The sequence below is a fragment of the Lontra canadensis genome, unplaced genomic scaffold, assembly GCF_010015895.1.
Source record: "Lontra canadensis isolate GAN:19392208 unplaced genomic scaffold, GSC_riverotter_1.0 scaffold18, whole genome shotgun sequence".
In the NCBI taxonomy this organism is placed as follows: domain Eukaryota; kingdom Metazoa; phylum Chordata; class Mammalia; order Carnivora; family Mustelidae; genus Lontra; species Lontra canadensis.
In genome coordinates this window covers 17,570,653-17,590,511 of record NW_022631012.1, presented here as the reverse complement: position 1 = coordinate 17,590,511, position 19,859 = coordinate 17,570,653, and the positions used below count along the sequence as shown (strand labels likewise).

The following is a 19,859-nucleotide window of genomic DNA, read 5'->3' as shown; positions in this document are numbered from 1 at the left end:
ATTATTAATAGGGAAGAGGAAAAAGAAAAACAAAAGACTGAATGAAAATCTTTCAGGACTCTAAAGTTGATTGCTTAAAAAAAAGCACATATACTATTGCTGTATAATTTGAGATGCTTAAAAGGATGTGGGAAATGCCACAATTCATTCCATCATTATCAATATGGACACCTAATATAAACTAGCTCTGACTCCATTTATGCTCTAGGTGAAGAGATCCAATTACAGAAACTCTGGAGACACAAATTGTTAGATGCAAAAATTCTTTTGCTAATAGTTCTATTATAAAAAAAATCATTTACACATTACTTCATGGTTTAAAAATTACAATAAATTATGCTGTTGGCCCTTGTCAAGTTCTTAATGCAAGTCGGGTGCCCTGCCAAGAAATTCCAGGGCAAGAATGCTGTTACTTCCACTTTAGAAATAAAAAATGACCTTGGAAGATTGAGCTAATAGCATTGTATGGGAACCTTAACTACAAGTAAAGTTTTAGGATACTGCTATAGAGAGAGTAACCTCATGGTCTTAAAAAAAGGAAGTCAGGGGCGCCTGGGTGGCTCAGTGGGTTAAGCCTCTGCTTTCAGCTCAGGTCATGATCTCGGGGCCCTGGGATCAAGCCCCGCATCAGGCTCTTTGCTCAGCAGGGAGCCTACTTCCCCCCCCTTCTCTCTCTGCCTGCCTCTCTGCCTACTTGTGATCTCTGTCTATCAAATAAATAAATAAAATCTTAAAAAAAAAAGGAAGTCAGATACAAAACAGTCAGTGTTACATTTAGGAAGTAATCAAATAAATGGCTGACTTCATGGGTGGTCAGCATTATGTTAATTATTTGCAGGAAAATTTTTAGTAACAGATACTAGGTTTTTTCCTTTATCATTGTTAGGCAGACCTGAAGTATGATAATAGTAGGATGCTGTTTCCATTTACCATTATGAAATTGTATAATCATATACAAACTAAAGAATTCTACCTGACAAAATGCTTCAGGGCATAGGAGAAATATTCTGGCATCAAATCACTAGGAAGTCTGGGTGTTTTGGATTCCAGATGTGCCACCAAGATCTGAGATGGCTCTGGTGACTGGCCCTCACTCTGCATTGGATGGGATAGAGTTTGGCCTAATCCAGCATGGCTCTGGCCTCTGTACTGGGGTAGCTCAGAAGCCTACTTCTCTCCTGGTTCACTTTCTAAAAAACGTCTCTACGACTTTTTAAAAAATTTATTACTATTTTTTTTTATAATTCCCTGTTAGTGAACAAACCATCGAGCATTATAATAATTTCTGGAAGACTCGGTCTTCTGGAACATAGCTCAATAATTAAAATTAAGGGGAAAGAAACACTTCCACAATGGCTGACCCAAAGCACAATTACCAAAGTTTTTGCATTTTTGCTTTATTCTCTAAGAGTAGTGAAAGGCTCTAGGTCACTGTTGTGAGCTTGCTGATGTTTCCATTTACAAACTATTTTTTTTAAGCTTTTATTTATTTCTTTGACAGAGAGACAGAAAGACAAAAGAGCAGGAGATGAGAAAAGCAGCAGCCAAGATGCTGACTTTCAAGGGAGAAAGAGAGGAAAAGAGGGCCCTACGGGGTCTCAGTGTGCATATCCCATGCCCTCAAGACAACTTTCAGCGAAGAATCACATGGCTCTTCAGTGCTCTCTGGTCTGTTTAACCCTGTTGCATGTGACCTGGTGCCCACCTAGCTTCCAGATAGTCCAGTTTTAGTCAAGTTGTAACAGCTCTGTACGATGATCCCCCAAACCTGAAACATCTTTAATGCACTGTGTATAGGAAAGCAGGGAGAAATATAATGTATTTGTGAAAGAGTTCCAGTAAATGGTGGGTTAAATTCTCTGACACTTAGTCATAGCTTTGGTTACATGGAAAATTCACATATGTGAGCACATCTCCAATAATATTAGATAAATTAAGTGTTATTGCATTTAAATTCCTAGAAATGTGGACTTACAAAAGGTCCTTAAATAAACTTCTGGGTCCCATATTTGGCATAAGAACTATATGGTGTTTGGAAAGATTTTTCCCTTCTGGCATAGCTAAGGTCAGGACTGGCATTATAACGGCCCTAGAAAAACAAACCTTCACATTCCAAAATTTTGACCAATTTTAGGTGAGCTTTCTAACAGCTGCAAAAAGCAGCAAGTCAAAGTTTCCAAAGCCCCTCTCTCCACTGCACTTGAAAAGTTGTAAATGTGCTCAAATAAGGAAAAGTATGGAAAGTTTACTGATCCCAAGGCATTCTGAAAGATCATTCAAATTTGTTACTGTCATAATTTTCACAGTATTATGCTCATACCACTAAAAGGGATGAAATTCTAGTCACAAGAAGGAAGAACAGACCACTTTAAAACATCCAAAATGCTTTTCACAAAAAAGCTTCAGGAAAGTGGTTGAAGGAGATGCTTTCATACTCAAGGAATCAGAAGATCACTCCACAGGGCAAACGACTTTAGCTAGTCTTGGTCTTGTAAGATCATGTGGAATCAGTTACAATAACTTCCACTGGTATCAGGCAGTTCATCCCAATTTCAAGATCAAATAGAGCCCCTGAAATTGAATAGGCCAAAAATGTGGAGATGATTCTCCCTGTAAATTAAAACCACCACAAACGCTGCTAGCAATTTAGATATATTTGGGTTCTACATCTCTTTGGAAAATGTTGGACTCTAAATGTGCTTCCAGAATGCATTTTACTACCATCAGAGATTACTCATGTTCCTTTGTGATGCTAAATGATTAGTCACCCTTTAGAAAGTTCCTATAGTCTCAAAGAATGATTAGCCAGTCCCCAGGAGCACATGTTTTTGTAGGGCTCCGAAAGGGACAGAACCTGTAGATCTACCTCTTTCTTGGGGAGGGCAGGCTGCAGAAAAGCCTCAGGAAGGGCAGCCTTGACTGAAATGAGCAATAATCCACAAGGCTTCATTCCTTTAACCACAAAGCATCAGGTAAAGGAATAACCCATTTGAACTTCATCATAGGATCTAACTAAGATAAAGACCAGACAGAATGATTAAATACTTAGGCAGGAGCTTCTGCAAATCAGGGAGAAATGAATTCTTATTTTTCAGTTATTAATGTTTGAACATTGACAAACTATACTTCTCAGGATCAGATTTCCAGAAAGAAAGAAAAAAGGGATAAATTAACACTTATTGGATGCTTCTTGTGTTGCAAGCAGCAGGCAAGCGTTCTCCCCCAAGTGTCCATGGGAGGTGACTGCTCTTATTTCCATTTTATAGAAAATCACATTCAAGTTCAGGGAAGGAAGCAAACTGCCCAGAGACACAGACCATTGGTAAAGACTGAGGCCGGCTCCGAATTCCACTAATTTTCCCCCTACATCTGGAAACTTAGCTGAAGTGTCATATACTTATTTCTTTTCATCCTGGATCATCAAAATATGTGTCCCTGCTTTGTTCCAAAGTTGACTTCACGTTTGTCTCCAGTGTCCTGCCTTTCCATGGGTCTGTGGTTTGACTGCTGCTTCGACAAACTAGTTTCCTTCCACCCACATCTTCTGACCTCTGTACACATACATGCTCAATTTCCCTAACCTGAAACCTCTTCCTTAACCCATCTTCTCCTTCTAAATACTGTCCTAGTTTCCTTCCTTTTCATCCCCATACTTCCTAAAAAGAACATTCTACACTTCTGGCTTCTACTTTCACATCCTGTATCATTCTGCAAGTGGTCACATTCTAGTTTATAACCTCTTATCTCATAGAAACTTCTCTAGAAAAGGCCATTTATAACTTCGTGATTTTCAGATGCAATGGCCTCTTCTCAGGACTCATCCTTCTTGAATGCTTTGAGGATCTGGCCCACTCTCTACTCCTTGAAGCCTGGCTTCCCTGAAAAGACTTTCCTGATTCTCTTCCAAAATCCACTGGCCCTCTTTGCTTCAATGGCTCCTCTTTCTCAGCCCGTCCGTGAAATACTGGAGTTCTTCATGTTACCATCCTGTTTTCTCTTCTTTCCATGGGCTTGTCCTCCCTGGTTCCTCCAATCTGCCCTGGGTTTCAGCTGCTACCAGCATACCTATATGCTGAGCCACCAGCCTCTCCTGAGCTCCGTGATTGTCTTTTCCACTCATCTTCTGTATCTCTAGTTGGATGGTTCAGAGAGTCCTCAAAAAACCATGCTCAAAACTAAACTCCTCCTACCCCTCCTTTTCAGTCTAATCTTTTTCCTTCCCTGGTAAATGATGTTGCCATCTGCCTGGTAGTCTAGGTGTTGGGGACCTCAGAATTTGCCTTGACCTCAGAATCTTCCCTTCTTGGACTCAGAGTCCTGAGTCTCTATATATTACGTATCCTTTGAACTAATTCCTGTTTCTCCAACACTTCTAGTCCAGCCCTTCAGCAGGTCCTAGTATTAACCTGTATTAACGCAACAACCTCCCAAGTGGTTTCTCTGACTCCATTATCTCGTCTTCTAAACCATCCTCCCTATTGCCACCAAACTGTTCCTTGTAAAACAGGATATTCTTCTGTTTGCAAAGTTTCAGTGGCTCCATATGGCCTACAAAGTAAGGCTTCAGTGACCAACCAGCCCTAGTCTATCTTTCTAACCTGAGCTTTGAGAACTTGCTCTTACTTGTAGCTATTAATTGGCCCTAAACTTCTTTCACACTTCTGAGGCCGAGGTCATACTACTCGCTCGCTCACTTAGAACACCCTGCTCGCTCCAGCCCACCTTCATCATCCTTCAAGGCTCCCACCATGTCTGTTATCTTTATCCCCAAACACCCACTGATGGTCTTGAAGGAAGAACAGTTCCCGAATCGGAGTTCCCATACCTCTCCTTACAGAACCAACCACATGGCTTTCCAGAGTCATTTGCTGACTCATTGTCCCACCATGAATCCTTCAAAGGCAGAGACTGCGTTATTTGTCTTTGTAGCACTGGAGTCTAACTCAGTGCTTGGATCATAGTTGAATGCTCAATAAATCTGTGTTAAAAGAACAAATTAATAGACCTTTTCCTGTTTGTGGTATTCAATTAGGCTTTAGCTTCATTAACATAGGATTTGTGAAAACAAGTCATACATCAAAGACTACAACGCAGCTTTTAGTGACACATAATAGTGCTTAGATTTCTATTAAAACAGTTTTAAATTCTGATAGCTATTAAAGCGTAAACAATACATAGCTAATGCTCTGTCAACATTAAAACTATTTTCTTTTTAAAAAACTCATTTCCTAAGCTGCATTTTCTATCATTTATTCATCCATACATCCACTCACACCTTCATTCACACCATACATCTTTCAAAAAGATTTTGAACTTAAATATTTTAGTTTGTTTTATCTGTCAACATGTTTCATCTGCCTCTGGTCTCTAGTCTTCCTATCTAATGTAGTTAGTCATTACTGCAGGAAAAACCTATCGAACTCCATTAAACTACTTTTAATTCTGTATTATTTCTGGCAAGTAGATATTTCTTTTTATTTGAATCTGTCTCCGAACCAAAACTTGTTTCAGTCCAAAAGCCAACATAGTATTTTGTTAGTCCTAATATTTTCCAGGATAGATTAGACACTACGTAACATGATGAAAAGCAAATCCTGCATCTGAGTATATCATACTGCTAACATTTATCCTCTTTTTCTGGAAAGTCATTATCTTCCTGTCCAAATGAATGGTCATGGGAACAAGTCAGTTTTAAGTGCCGTAGAATATGTACCCGTGCTCACACTGATGATGTACCCAAGCACTCCCTTAGCGTCCTTTACAAAGGATAAAACATCTGGTCTTAGGGTACGCTTCTCAGAGGACTCACTGAGCACAACAGGTAGACTTACCTGGTGAGTTCTGGGGAGAGGACACGGGGGAGCCACGTGGGGACTGACAGTAGCTGGGGTGCAGTAAGGCATGTGGAGGCACATAAGACATTATCTCTTCTTCAAATAAACTGGGGAGAGACCAGAAACAAAATGCACACTTTAGCCAAAGCAATGGGGAAAAGCCTTGCTTCCAAATGAGTAAGACTGTCGATTTCTCACTCTGAGGTCCAGTGCACATCCCAAAGGGAGCACCTGTCCCCTCTCTCCTTTAGCTAATTCTTGGGATAAGCAGCCACCTGTTGTGGCTTTTGTGGAAGCTGTGATTATGTGCCTGTTTTCCTACTAGCTTTGGATAACACGATTTCTATTTTGCCACTTTATTTTTTTTTTAAGATTTCATTTATTTATTTGACAGAGAGATACAGAGAGAACACACGGAGACAAAGCAGCAAGCAGAAGGAGAGGGAGAAGCAGGCTCTCTGCTGAGCTGGGAGCCCCATGCGGGCTCAATCCCAGGACTCTGGGATCATGACCTGAGCCGAAGGAAGTCGCTTAACTAACTGAGCCACCCGGCATCCCTATTTTGCCTAATATGTGAGTCTGAATTTACACATTTGCTTGAACATAGTACCTGGGTTTTTAGCTTCAAGAATAAGATTCAACACACAACACACAATGTCTACTAAGAATCCATAATAGAGACACAAAGTATGTTCTTTATTTTCATTCTAAGAAATATATGACAGAGTCTCAATGTTCAAAGAGTTTAGGATTTAACTGGAGAATTAAAAGCAAAATCAAACACTTCCTAAACAACTACAGAAGCTCAGAGTTAGCTCCCTTGTTCATTCTGGCTTTATCATTTTTTTTTAATATGAGGATTTTGATCTCAGATTATTCACATTTGATCCAGTGTCTTTGTTCTTCCCCATATTGAAATTTCTCTTTCTCAGACTTTCCTAAAAGATAATAATCAGGGATGTGAGATCTTAGAATCCCAGACTTTTCATTAAATCTTATGATAAAAGTACTACTGATCACACTAAGTTCTTGACACTCGACAAGACACTTGAGGAATATTTGACAAAGCTTTGAAACAACAGTAAAATAAGAGGACTTGTGGGTTTTTTTTGTTGTTGTTGTTTGTTTGTTTGTTTAATTAAGAGGTAGAGGTAGGTTTTCCTCAAACTCGGCCAAATCTAGAAACCTGTTAGGAAACATTCAGAAAAAAGTGGCAACAGTTCATTCTTGCAGAGGTTAAGAAAAGGACTCCTTAAGGTTGTAAACACTCAACTGAGGCAATTTTGCCTTCTCGCATGCCATCTGGGGACTTTGGGGAATGTCTGAGGACATTTTTGATTGTCGTAACTGGGAGGGTCTGCCTTTGGCATCTAGTGGGTAGAAGCCATGATGCTGGTGCATCTCACAAGGCACAGAGACTGAACAGCTCCCAGCAACAAACATGCATCCAGCCCAAAACGTCGGTACTTTTGAAGCTATCTCTTTTGACAAATATTTAATTTTTTTCCAACTTTGTGCTTTTGTCAACAATGGTGCAATGAAGACCCTGTATATATTTCCTTGTGCAGAGGCAAGGAGTTTTACTATAAATACAGTATGTATCTAAAAGCAGAAGTGCTCTGTCATAACACATAGGCCTTTTCAACTATACGAAATATTGTCAAACTGTACTCTGAAAAGGTTGTAGGAACTGCAATCCCACCAAGTACAGACAGTATGAGAGTCCCTATTTCTTATTCAATATTATCAGACTTTTTAATTTTTTAACTTTTTCCAAATCTAATATTATGAAATAGTATGTCATCATTGGAAATTGCATTTTATGATTGCTAGCATCTGTCCATAAGTTTACTGGTTAATCTTTTCTTTTAAATGTTGTTTTTTGGTTTTTGTTCTTTTTTTTTAAGGTTTAATTTATTTATTTTGGAAAAAGAGAGAGAGCAAGTGAGCATGAGCAGGGGGAGGGGCAGAGGGAGAGGGACAAGCAGACTCCCCACTGAGCAGGGAGCCCGACACAGGACTCTATCCCAGGAGCTGGGATCATGACCTGAGCCGAAGGCAGGTGCTTAACCCACTAAGCCACCCAGGCGCCCCAGTTTACTGGCTATTCTTACTTCAATTTCTAAGAAATGCCTTTTTCTTCTACCCTTTATCTGTTTTTCTTTTGGGTTCTTTTCTTCTGAATTGATTTAAAAGCATTCTTCTCATATTCATAATATCTCCATTTTACGGTTGTGAATATATTCTTTTAGTTTGTTACCTTTCTTTGTACTTTTATATATGGTATCTTTCACTATATAAACTTCAAAATTCTAACAGTCAAATAAATCAATCATTTCATATATGAGCTATGGTAGAGGTAGATTTTTTACAGGAGTTCAGTTAATGAAAGAATATATGATACAGAATAATTAATAACAAATGCAACAACGTCATTTAAAAATTCTTGAGTTTTATAATAGCTATTTTGGAGAACAATCTTACATGGGCTTATTTTGAATGGAATAATTTCCTAGAGCTATGTGGCATGTCGATATTGCAGCTTGCTGATAATCAAGTCCATTTGTACCAGGAGTGATTTTCCTTTTTTTAAAAATAGGGTCACCTGGGGTGCTTGGGTGGCTCAGTGGGTTAAAGCCTCTGCCTTCGTCTCGGGTCATGATCTCGGGGTTCTGGGATCGAGTCCTGTGTTAGGCTCCCTGCTTGGCGGGGAGACTGCTTCCTCCTCTCTCTCTGCCTGCCTCTCTGCCTACTTGTGATCTCTGTCTGTCAAATAAATAAATAAAATCTTAAAAAAAAAGTAGGGGCACCTGGGTGGCTCAGTCATTTAAGCATCTGACTTCTGATTTTGGCTCAGGTCATGATCTCAGGGTCCTAAGATCGAGCCCCACATTAGGCTCAGTGCTCAGCACTCAGCACAGAGTCTGCTTGTCCCTTTCCCTCTGCTTTTCCTTCCCCTACCCCATGCTCTCCCTCTTTCTCTTCTCTCTCATAAGTAAATAAAATCTAAAAAAAAAAAGAAAAGAAAAAAAGAAAAAGGAAATAGGCAAAGTATAAAAATAGACACAAAGTCTTTCACTATATATGCAACTAGTCCATTGCTTGAGTTTATAGTCACTGATTCAAATGACTCAAACTCCAAAGTAAAATAAAAAATAACTAAGGACATCTGAAAATGTTTCAATAACTATTAAACACTATTTATTAAGCATCCACATGTAATACATTGTGTCACTATGTACAATTATTAAATTTAATAAATACATCTGATCATCTAAATAAAATAAGTCTAGAACTTAATAACATCATTTGAATATAATAATTATAGAACTATTATATAATAAATGAATTTCTCACACTTCTCCAAAGTCCAATTAACTTCAGATAATACAGTTTTTCCCCAAATTGAGGAAAATGTAGCTTTGCTCATATATATATATCATGCATAGATACAGTGTGTATCTATATATACACACACATATGTATATATGTATATACATACATATACATACTTAAAACTGATACATATATATGTATTTTCCTTTTTTTAAAAATACATGTATCAGTTTTAAGTATTTTTTTAAACAATTTTATTTATTTATTTGACAGACAGAGATCACAAGTAGGCAGAGAGGCAGAGAGAGAGAGAGGCTCATGACCTGAGCTGAAGACAGAGGCTTTAACCCAGTGAGCCACCCAGGTGCCCCAGTTTTTAAGTATTTTTAAGTTCAACCATATAACACATAGAAACTCATGAAAACTGCAGTGTTTACAAAAGCACAAATATTCTAAGCTATACTGTAACTTAAAATATTTAGGACTATACCATCTAAAGATTATTTAACTAAGAATAGGTGAATGATAGTCATGATTTCTATTTTATGATCATTGTGTTTTTATTAATTCCAAATGCAGAATTTTTTAGTTTAAGTAAAAACCCTTAGATTTCTAGAATTTCTAGAATTTTACAACAGAACAATTTTATTACCAACCAAACTATGGTAGAAACATCATATTACACGGTAACTGACCAACAGTCTTCCTGACCATGTAGCACACTATATTCTGTTCTTAGAACTCATTTAGTGTAACATAGTCATAGGTCACCCCTTTGACTGAGAAGTAACCCTTGCTTCCCAATAGGTCTTGTTCAGGATCAGGTGAAGCAAAGTCTCTGTGGGAAGTGATTATATATCCCTTTGAACTATGCTCCAACTATCCAGGAAAGGAAGATAATTTTTTGACTTCAGTTTTACAAGTATGGCAACTATCATGTAGGCAGTTAGAAATGGTTAGGGTCAAGATCATCATGAATATCATGAATGAGATTGTTAGCACTCTATGATCAATAAAATGGTGTGTGGTCTGTTTTCAGTATGACTTTGCCTTTAATTCTTTGGAGGTTATGGTGGTGGGTGTCCCAACTACTGGGTAGAGCAAAGCATTAACTTATTCTAGTCTCTTACATTTCAGGGATAATATTAAAAATGAAAAATATTTTGAAAACTTGCCAGTTTCCTTTCTAAACTACTCTAAAAATTAAAACCAAAGCTGACCTAACCATCAGGAAAGAAAATGCAACTGGTCAATTTTATGAAGGGCTATCAAGTTAGCAATGAGTACTAGTGATCAAATTTCAACTTTCTGATCTAATTTCCCAAACGTAAACTCTCAAAATCATTTTAAAAAAATCACATAAAGGGGCGCCTGGGTGGCTCAGTGGGTTAGGCCACTGCCTTTGGCTCAGGTCATGATCTCAAGGTCCCGGGATTGAGCCCCGCATCGGGCTCTCTGCTCAGCAGGGAGCCTGCTTCCTTCTCTCTCTCTGCCTGCCTCTCTGCCTGCTTGTGATCTCTCTCTGTCAAATAAATGAATAAAATCTTTAAAAAAAAATCACATCAAATCAGAAAAAATAAAAAAACAAAGCACATTTGGAGGAAAGAATTTGAAAGAAAATATAAATATGACCTTTTACTCCAAAGGGGAAAGCCCTATATATGTTTGCGTTCCATTTGGTGAGTGGAACATTCTAGCTATTGGCCTTTATTAATCTTTCCCTTCTCCAATACCACCTCATTTATCACCAGGGTAAAAAATAAATAAATAAATAATTAAAAAATCAGATCTCAGACTAAGAAATGCAATCTGAAATGAATTATCACTACATCACCAGCATCCTACATCTTCCACATGAGTATTCCACAAGTCTTTAAGAATGACAGAGACATTTTTAGGCTACTAATATTGGGATAACATTGTCTAAAACACTCCATAACATCCAGTGACAGAAAACTTTCTAGTGAAAAAACCGGCGCTCCATACCTCAGCAACATAACAAGGTCAGCATCACTAGAAAGACGCACCAATCCTGGGGTCCCTTCAGTTCGGATAAATTGGATCTTCTCCCTATTCAAGCAAACAAACAGCTCAGAATGTATATGGCAGACTTCTGAAACATAACATGCCTTAGGCACCATTTTTAAAAACATTTAAAAACAACTCAGTCTCTGCTTTGAAGTAAAGCCTACTGTGGGCTTGTATCTAAGCAAATATTTGGGCCATTCAGGCTGATTCCTGTTATTCCAAAAAGTGTATAGGGACAGTCATCTATTTTCCTGGGGGCACACCTCTACATCATGTGTCATGAGCGTATACCTACTTGGAGGCAGATGGGATCTATTCAATACATATTCAACGTAAAGGCATATGGCTCTTTGAAATAACTGAAACCCTGAAACACCTTTAGTTACCACAGTTGGTAGAACACATTACATGTATGCCTGTGCAAAGGTATATACGCTTATATGTACACATTTCAAACATGACAATGTGAGCGATTTCTACCATTATTTTACTATAGATAGATGTAAGAACACCAGGTTTTTCTTTTTGTTTGATGAGCCATTATCATGCTACTATTTTCAATTTTTTATATGAAAGCAATTTTAATAAAAATTTCCCTGTTGCTTCCTGTCATTTACATGATTTTATTTCAAAGCACACCATATTCATTTTTATAAGAGGCAACCCACGGAATGGGAGAAGATATTTGCAAATGACAGTACAGACAAAAGGTTGATATCCAGGATCTATAAAGAACTCCTCAAACTCAACACACACAAAACAGATAATCATATCAAAAAATGGGCAGAAGATATGAACAGACACTTCTCCAATGAAGACATACAAATGGCTATCAGACACATGAAAAAATGTTTATCATCATTAGCCATCAGGGAGATTCAAATTAAAACCACATTGAGATATCACCTTACACCAGTTAGAATGACCAAAATTAGCAAGACAGGAAACAACATGTGTTGGAGGGGATGTGGAGAAAGGGGAAACCTCTTACACTGTTGGTGGGAATGCAAGTTGGTGCAGCCACTTTGGAGAACAGTGTGGAGATACCTCAAGAAATTAAAAATAGGGGCGCCTGGGTGGCTCAGGTCATGATCCCAGGGTCCTGGGATTGAGCCCCACATCGGGCTCTCTGCCTGCCTCTCTGCCTACTTGTGATCTCTGTCTGTCAAATAAATAAAATCTTAAAAAAAAAAAAAAAGAAAAGAAAAGAAATTAAAAATAAAGCTTCCCTATGACCCTGCAATTGCGCTACTGGGTATTTACCCCAAAGATACAGATGTAGTGAAAAGAAGGGCCATCTGTACCCCAATGTTTATAGCAGCAATGGCCACGGTTGCCAAACTGTGGAAAGAACCAAGATGCCCTTCAACGGATGAATGGATAAGGAAGATGTGGTCCATATACACTATGGAGTATGATGCCTCCATCAGAAAGGATGAATACCCAACTTTTGTAGCAACATGGACAGGACTGGAAAAGATTATGCTGAGTGAAATAAGTCAAGCAGAGAGAGTCAATTATCATATGGTTTCACTGATTTATGGAGCATAACAAATAGCATGGAGGACAAGGGGAGTTAGGAGAAGGGAGTTGAGGGAAATTGGAAGGGGAGGTGAACCATGAGAGACTATGGACTCTGAAAAACAATCTGAGGGGTTTGAAGGGGCGGGGGGTGGGAGGTTGGGGGAACCATGTGGTGGGTATTGGAGAGTGCACGGACTGCATGGAGCACTGGGTGTGGTGCAAAAACAAGGAATACTGTTATGCTGAAAAAAAAAAGAATAATCCACTGTATAAAAAGAAAAAATAAGAACATAAACTATGGTACTGAAAGCATTTCATTTTATAGGAACATAGGAGTAAACACAACCAAACAATTAACTCAAAGTGCTAACGACAGTATAGTCTGATTTTTGTACACTATGAAATAAAATATTAATCTTTGATAAAAGTATTTATTTAGATTTAGTTCCTCTTTCTAGATTATCGTTTTTCTGTTTGATATTTTCATAAAGTTCTACTGTATTTTATATTTCCAAATTCCAAATCTCTTAATTTTTACAAGCTTGAAGAACAATGAGGTGTAAAACAAGGTTTAACTGCTGAGACTGAAAACTCCATAATGTACAGAAAAGTCAACGGCTTTGCTTTCAGCCACACAGCTTACAAGGAGTGATAAAGAGTTTGCCTGCTTCTGGCTAGATCCATTTAAAACAATACATTAGCATATGAAGCTTCTAATCTCTGGTATTACCAAATTTTCCTTTCTGACCTTCACTGCCAGGAGTTTCACCTACGCACACCTAAGAAATGAATGTCAGACCCGTATGTAAAGAAATTGCTCAGAAGCCTTTCTGCTTAGCTGTTTCAGTCTGAAGACTGGAACCAAGCGGAACATTTTCCCTCAAGTGTTACAATCACATGTCTGAAGCACATGACGGAAACCAGGAAGCATTATCTGGTGAACGATTTTTTTTGGTACAAGATATGAAAGTTGGTTGAAAAAAGCTAAATTAGAGAAAAGTTATCATGGAGAAAAAATGAACAAAAACTTAACCAAAGAAATCTTCTTGTAAGGGTCAGTAATAACATGCTTTGATCTTGAAGAATCAAAAGCTATTTCCAACAACTACACAGTTTATCTCCGTAGCCTATCATGAACATGAGTCAGGCAAACAGAACAGACGAGAAGACAAACAGGGCGCGCACTCTCCTCCACTTCTCTAACTGGAGCTCGACGGAGTGAGGTGAGCGACATAAGAGAGATCATACTCTGGACTGTGGCCTGTATGCTTTCTGGGAGTCAGGAAAAGATGACAGCTTCCTGACTCACAAGAATGACAGGTTGAGGACAGGGAAAGACACCAGAGGAAATATGCCAACGGGGGAACTTTTTATCACTGTCCAGACATTAACTATATTAGGCAGTGAAAGGAATTGGTCTGACTCTTTAGGGCAGAACATACCAGAGGCAAGTGGAAGCTCGTCTTCTACAGGCCAGCTAATTTATTGCACCCGTGAGCTAAGGGTCATAGACTTTCAGCAATAAGACACTGGAGCATGTCACCTGACACATACTATACCACTAAGAACTTTTTATACCAACATTCATTCATTCTTTCAGCAAGCATTTTCTCCATGTCTGCTATGTGCCGGGCATGGTATCACACACTGGGAGTACAATGGGTTAGAAGACCTAGATCCTCTCTCAAAGAGTTCATGGTGCAGTGGAAAGGAGAAGGTCAATTCCAGTACTACATGAAAATATTCAAGCCGCTCCATTTGTTTAACTGAATTCTGTTTAGGTCTTATACCCACTCCTATTCCACAAAGTCCTTTCACATAAAAACAGAGGGCATTGGTTTACTGACTGTCGAGAGCAGATCAAGGCGGAGGAAGAGAACATCACCAGATATCCTCAGAAATGTTGCCAATCTTTTCTAAGAAAAGCAAAACCAAACAGGAACTACTTCTTGGTTACTAGGTATTTGCCTAATAGTCCATAGACCAGCATTTGTCAGACGTGTTCCTGTCTACTAGAAATCTACAGACATACTCTCAAGTTCTCGGGGGAATTTAAAAATTCTGTGTTTTCACACTGACGATCAAAACTGCTAATACTGAGGCAGGCATACGTTAGATAATCTGAATAATATTAATGACTGACTGCTGCCATCTGACTTCAGTTCCCATGTTTGCATTTATAAGATGTTGGTGCCAAGGGATCAGAGAGAAACTTTCAAAGTGTTGGTGAGCAGGCTCTGATGTTGGCAAGGCCTTGATGTTAAGTTTGATAACAGCAGTCCCTGTCTACCCCACACGCACAATTCTCTTACCAATTAAAAAGACAAAACTTTTCTTTTGCAGTACTGATTTGCATAATGACAATGATGAAGTGAGGCAAGGTTATGTATATATATTGCCACAAGCTAAAGAGAAAATAAAATAAATGGACTTAAAAAGTAAATTATGCATTTATGCTAACTAAACCAACGATGTTATGATTTATTCTAAGAACAAAAGTTTTATGATAACTTACAAATAGAAAAGGAGGAGTAGAATCATCACAGGGTACATTTAATAATATATTTTCTCTTCAGTATTGCATTGGGGTATTAAATGAAACAATGAATTAGTAGATAAAAATAAAATTAGGAGTAAATTAATAGATAAAAATAAGCTATTTGTTAAGAAAAATGATGACCGCACATTGCCACAGATGTACCTGATGAACCATTAGATACAAAATCAAAATCAGATACAAGTCAAACACAAGTGAAACAAAAAGTACAAATGTATCTTTCTACTGACAATGGTCTCCGTATTGCTGATTTGGCTTCTGAAAAACAAAATCTCACATTAGTATCATTCAATGAAATGTTATTTTTTAAAGTTTTCCCTTAACTTGTATGTCTTTTGGCTTTACAGTTCATAAAAGCTGTAAGAAGTTTATGCATATTTTCTATCTGTGCACACTTATGTTTCATTAAAAGTGATTAAAGTCAACATTATAGATCTGCAATATTTCTTTTCTTTTTAGAATGGAAAATAAGTTTTGGCTCCTAATAATTTTCCATGAGTCCACTCAATGTCTGAAATAAACATAACAAGCTTGAGAAATATCATGAAAGAACCATATGACTCTGATTAAAGAGACATTTGAAAGTTACATTACTATATTTGTTCAAGTTTACTTTATGTATTCATAGAGTTAGAAGGAATCAGTGGCAGTCCTCTAATTCTTAACTTTATTGCATTCACCTTAATGCAGAAATTCTATTCAATTTTAGTGGTTTATAATAAAGATTTAGATGACATTCAAATAACCCTTTATCACTTGACCCTCTCTGCATGGGTATGTTTCTTTCTCTGAGACCTTTAGAAAACATTCCAGCACTTCCTCCATTGGGCTTTCTCCCTGGGCCACTCAGTTACAACATAACTCCCTTGTAAACATGAATTTCTTGAGAGCAAAAGCCCTTTCTCCTTCAGTTTTATGTTCCCCAAGTACCTAGCTTTGTGCTGTAGATACAGCATTAGGAATGCCCAATAAAACATACCAGGGCACAAGATTAGTAAATGCTAAAATAAGAGTTCGCTCCTAACAAATTTTCTTGCCTCCACTCAGCCTCCGGAATAAGCTACCATCTTTTTGTTGTGGCAGAGAAAAAGAATCAGAAAGCTGATAGCAGATCATTTGCTAAAACAGACCCCCATGAGGGGAGTATAAGGACAGGTTAAAGAGGCAATCTTTTAATAAGAAAACTCACAACTGCGGCAGTAACAAGTTAAACTGTATAGTGACAACCTCAGGAAAAAGTCTCTGGCTCTCGCTGTATCTCAGACACCCATACTATTTAGATCTTTGTAACCACTTCCTCAAGTGCACAGAATTACCCCAGAAGATCAACTCTAGCAGAAGAGCATTTGAGGACAATGAACATAGTCTCAGGGCCGGAACTCCCACAGAAATACTCTCATTGAAACCAACCTACATTTTTGGTGAAGTTAAAGAAGGACACATGATCAGAAACAATCAGAAGCAGTAAAGCCTCGAAACCACAAAACTCTCCGGATTGCGGAGTGTGCACACATGGTTCCTGTAGACTCGGTTCAGTAACACCTTCAAAAATACATATGTTTTAAAAAACTTCCCGAGGGCAATTTTACAGAAATCCCATGACTTCTCTACTGGTGTAAGGCTAAAATGGGAAGATTCGTATTCATTACTCAGTTGACCATTCATGCTCTGCTGCAGTCACAAGCATGGTCTGAGCTGAAGGCCAGGGCCACACTATACAAAGACCAACTTTCCTTTCAACTTCCCATTTGGTTTGGAAATACAGGTCTGCTGTGGATTCTCATGGACAAATAGAAATGGAATCAACCTGGACCCCAAAACACGTCTCACTGATGCCTGGGGAAAGATGGACTAGTAGGGAGCAGGTTTGCTGGCTAGACCTAATAATCACATAAGAGGGATTATTCTCAACTCTTAATTCAGTTTTATGACATGTAGATCTTTGCACATAATATAGTGTTGTACAAATACCAACACTAAAAATTTTATTGAATTTGTGCTCATTATATTCACCAACAAAATATTGTTAAAAGGTTCTTTTCTTAATGAATATATTTGTCTTTGAATGAAATAATAGAACATTTTATTTTGGCTTTAATTTTAATGCCACACATACAAAAAGCTTCTTAGTATGATAACTGCCTTCCAGTGAGAGCCAACAGTAGGACACAGTCACCCACGGGGCGACAGTACCTGCTTGAAGGAGGTAGTACCGACTCTTGGATGTTGATTTTTCTAGCAGAGGAAAGAAATCTCTTCTGAGATTTAAAAAAAAAAAAAGAAAAAGGAGAGGACAACTTCGTAGTATCACATTTACGTGACAGTTAGAGGGAGCGGTGATTTAAATACAGTGGTGAAAGGTAAAGCCATATCCCATTGCAGAGAACCGTAGCCATTCTACGGTAAAAGAAACACAAGTGGAGTCTCAAGGAAGAGGAAACTACTTATGTGTGGGAACTAAATACGCCGCCGGCTTTCCTCGGGTTTAGAAGGAACCACGAGTTAGACAGGAAAAACACAACAGAAATAGATGCACCCCTGTGACTCTCCCAAAGGCTAACACTTTTCCTCATTATATAGAGAGAAAAAAGAAGGGATATTTCTCTGAAGTGACTGTGCCACCGGTGAGAAAGAATGCACGCAGAGTGACGCTGCTGTTGAGGACCCTTGGCTCAGGATACGAATATCACACAGTCACCTTTGACAAACAATTACTCAGTGGCTCTATTCTAAGCATCAATCTTTTATCAAAGATTATCACTGAAATGCGAGATTAAAGAGCCCCAGCGGGCTGCCCGCCCTGCCTTGGTGGGAATGCCTCTTACGATGCAGTTTTTAACCATACAAAACAGAGTGTTCTCTTAGACACACAAACTTCCCCATCATGATGTTGTGAGAAAGCAAAATGCTCAACTGCTGAAAACTTTTCAGAAAACAGAAGTGCACTGTGACACACACTCTTTGTAGAGGAACAGCATTATCTCATTGATTTATGTTCCTGTTTCTTTCTGTACTTGTCATGACAGCATATGCTTTTCATGGTCAAATTCTGTAAATGGTTTTAGAAAGGATAAGCAGAGAGTTATAAATAAGGTGGAATAAGATAGAAACTTATTCCAAAACTTATCAAATAATTTCTTACCAATAGATTACCATGTGAGATCTACGTTAGAAGAATGTGTTCAGCTGAAGACCCCAGGTGTCACTAAAAGATAAAAATCCTTACCAATCTTTGGGAGGCTAAAGACTTTTAAGACTCTGAAAAGCAGAGGGAGACAAACCGTAAGAGACTCTTAATCTCGCAGAACAAATTGAGGGTTGCTGGGGGGTGGAGGGTGGGGAGAGGGGGGTGGGGTTATGGACATTGGCGGGGGGGTGTGTGCTGTGGTGAGTGCTGCGAAGTGTGTAAACCTGGCGATTCACAGACCTGTACCCCTGGGGCTAAAAATACATTATATGTTTATTAAAAAAATATATAAATAAATTTAAAAAAAAAAGACTCGGAAAAACAAAATAAAACTGAAAGCTACCCACTGCGGCCTGCAGTTTTCCCCTCTGGTAGAATCTCTTAAGATTGTGTCAAATCACTGAAGAATAATGATACTGTTGGATGCCTTGTTCAGGAAGAATAAATCACCCAATATGTCCAATGGTGGAAATTTAAAGATACGTGAAATTGCTGTAAATAATAATGTGGGGTGTAGAGCAAAAGTAGAAACCTTCTTGAATTTCCTCTTTCTTGTTTTTTTTTTTTCCTCTGTGGGGGGTGGGGTACCTTGACAGGAACAGATACTGACTACGTGTGCGTGTGCGTGTGCGTGTGTGTGTGTGTGTGTGTTGGGGCTAGAACTGGTGGGAAAGAAAAAAAACAGAGTTCTCCTTATTTTGTGGTTAGCAAAAGAGGAGAGATTTGTTTTTGCTCTGTTTTGTTTTGCGGTCTGGAATCTCTAAGATCTCTCAGTGACAACTGAGGAGTTTATGTCTGCAATATTACTAACTGAAACTTCCTACATGAGACTCTCCAGTGGACCATGGATTACTGAGCTGATGCCGTAATATACAAGTATGCAAAAAGCAATTTTTATAATTTTCTTGTGATTGAAAACAACACATTTGTAAGGTTGAGAAAAGAACTGAGACTTGGGTTAGATGTTAACTAATGTAAAACGGATTTTTGTGTAGCCAGTGTTTGTAGTCATACTTGAAATTACATGTAACCTTAGCCTTTAGAAACTTTAGAAGGTAATGATAATTTTAAAGCTATGAGAGACTGACAGGAGATGGGGAGTGGGCAAAATGGGGAGAGGGGTTCATAACGTACAAACTTCCAGCTATAAAATAAGTCATGGGGAATGTAATATATAGCATGGCAACTGTAGTTAATAATACTGTACTGCATATTTGGAAGTTGCTAAGAAAGATCCTAAAAGTTCTCATCATAAGAAAAAAAAAAATCCTGTAACAGTGTGTGGTGATGGATCTTAACTAGACGTACTGTGATGATCATTTCACAATACATACAAATATTGAATCATTGTGTTATATGCCTGAAACTAACATAATGTTGTATATCAACTGTA

General features: G+C 38.3%; 1 protein-coding gene across 3 annotated transcripts in view; it reads right to left on the bottom strand.

The window, feature by feature from the left end:
* HECW2 (HECT, C2 and WW domain containing E3 ubiquitin protein ligase 2) overlaps positions 1–19,859 on the bottom strand; it is a 352,056-nt gene that overhangs the window by 42,813 nt on the left and 289,384 nt on the right. For all 3 annotated transcript variants that reach the window (XM_032860185.1, XM_032860184.1, XM_032860186.1), the window contains 2 exons: positions 11,157–11,240; positions 5,832–5,941 (listed from right to left, as the gene is read on the bottom strand). In XM_032860185.1, coding sequence (XP_032716076.1) covers positions 5,832–5,941; positions 11,157–11,240 — 194 coding nt within the window. The remainder of the gene's footprint in view (positions 1–5,831; positions 5,942–11,156; positions 11,241–19,859) is intronic.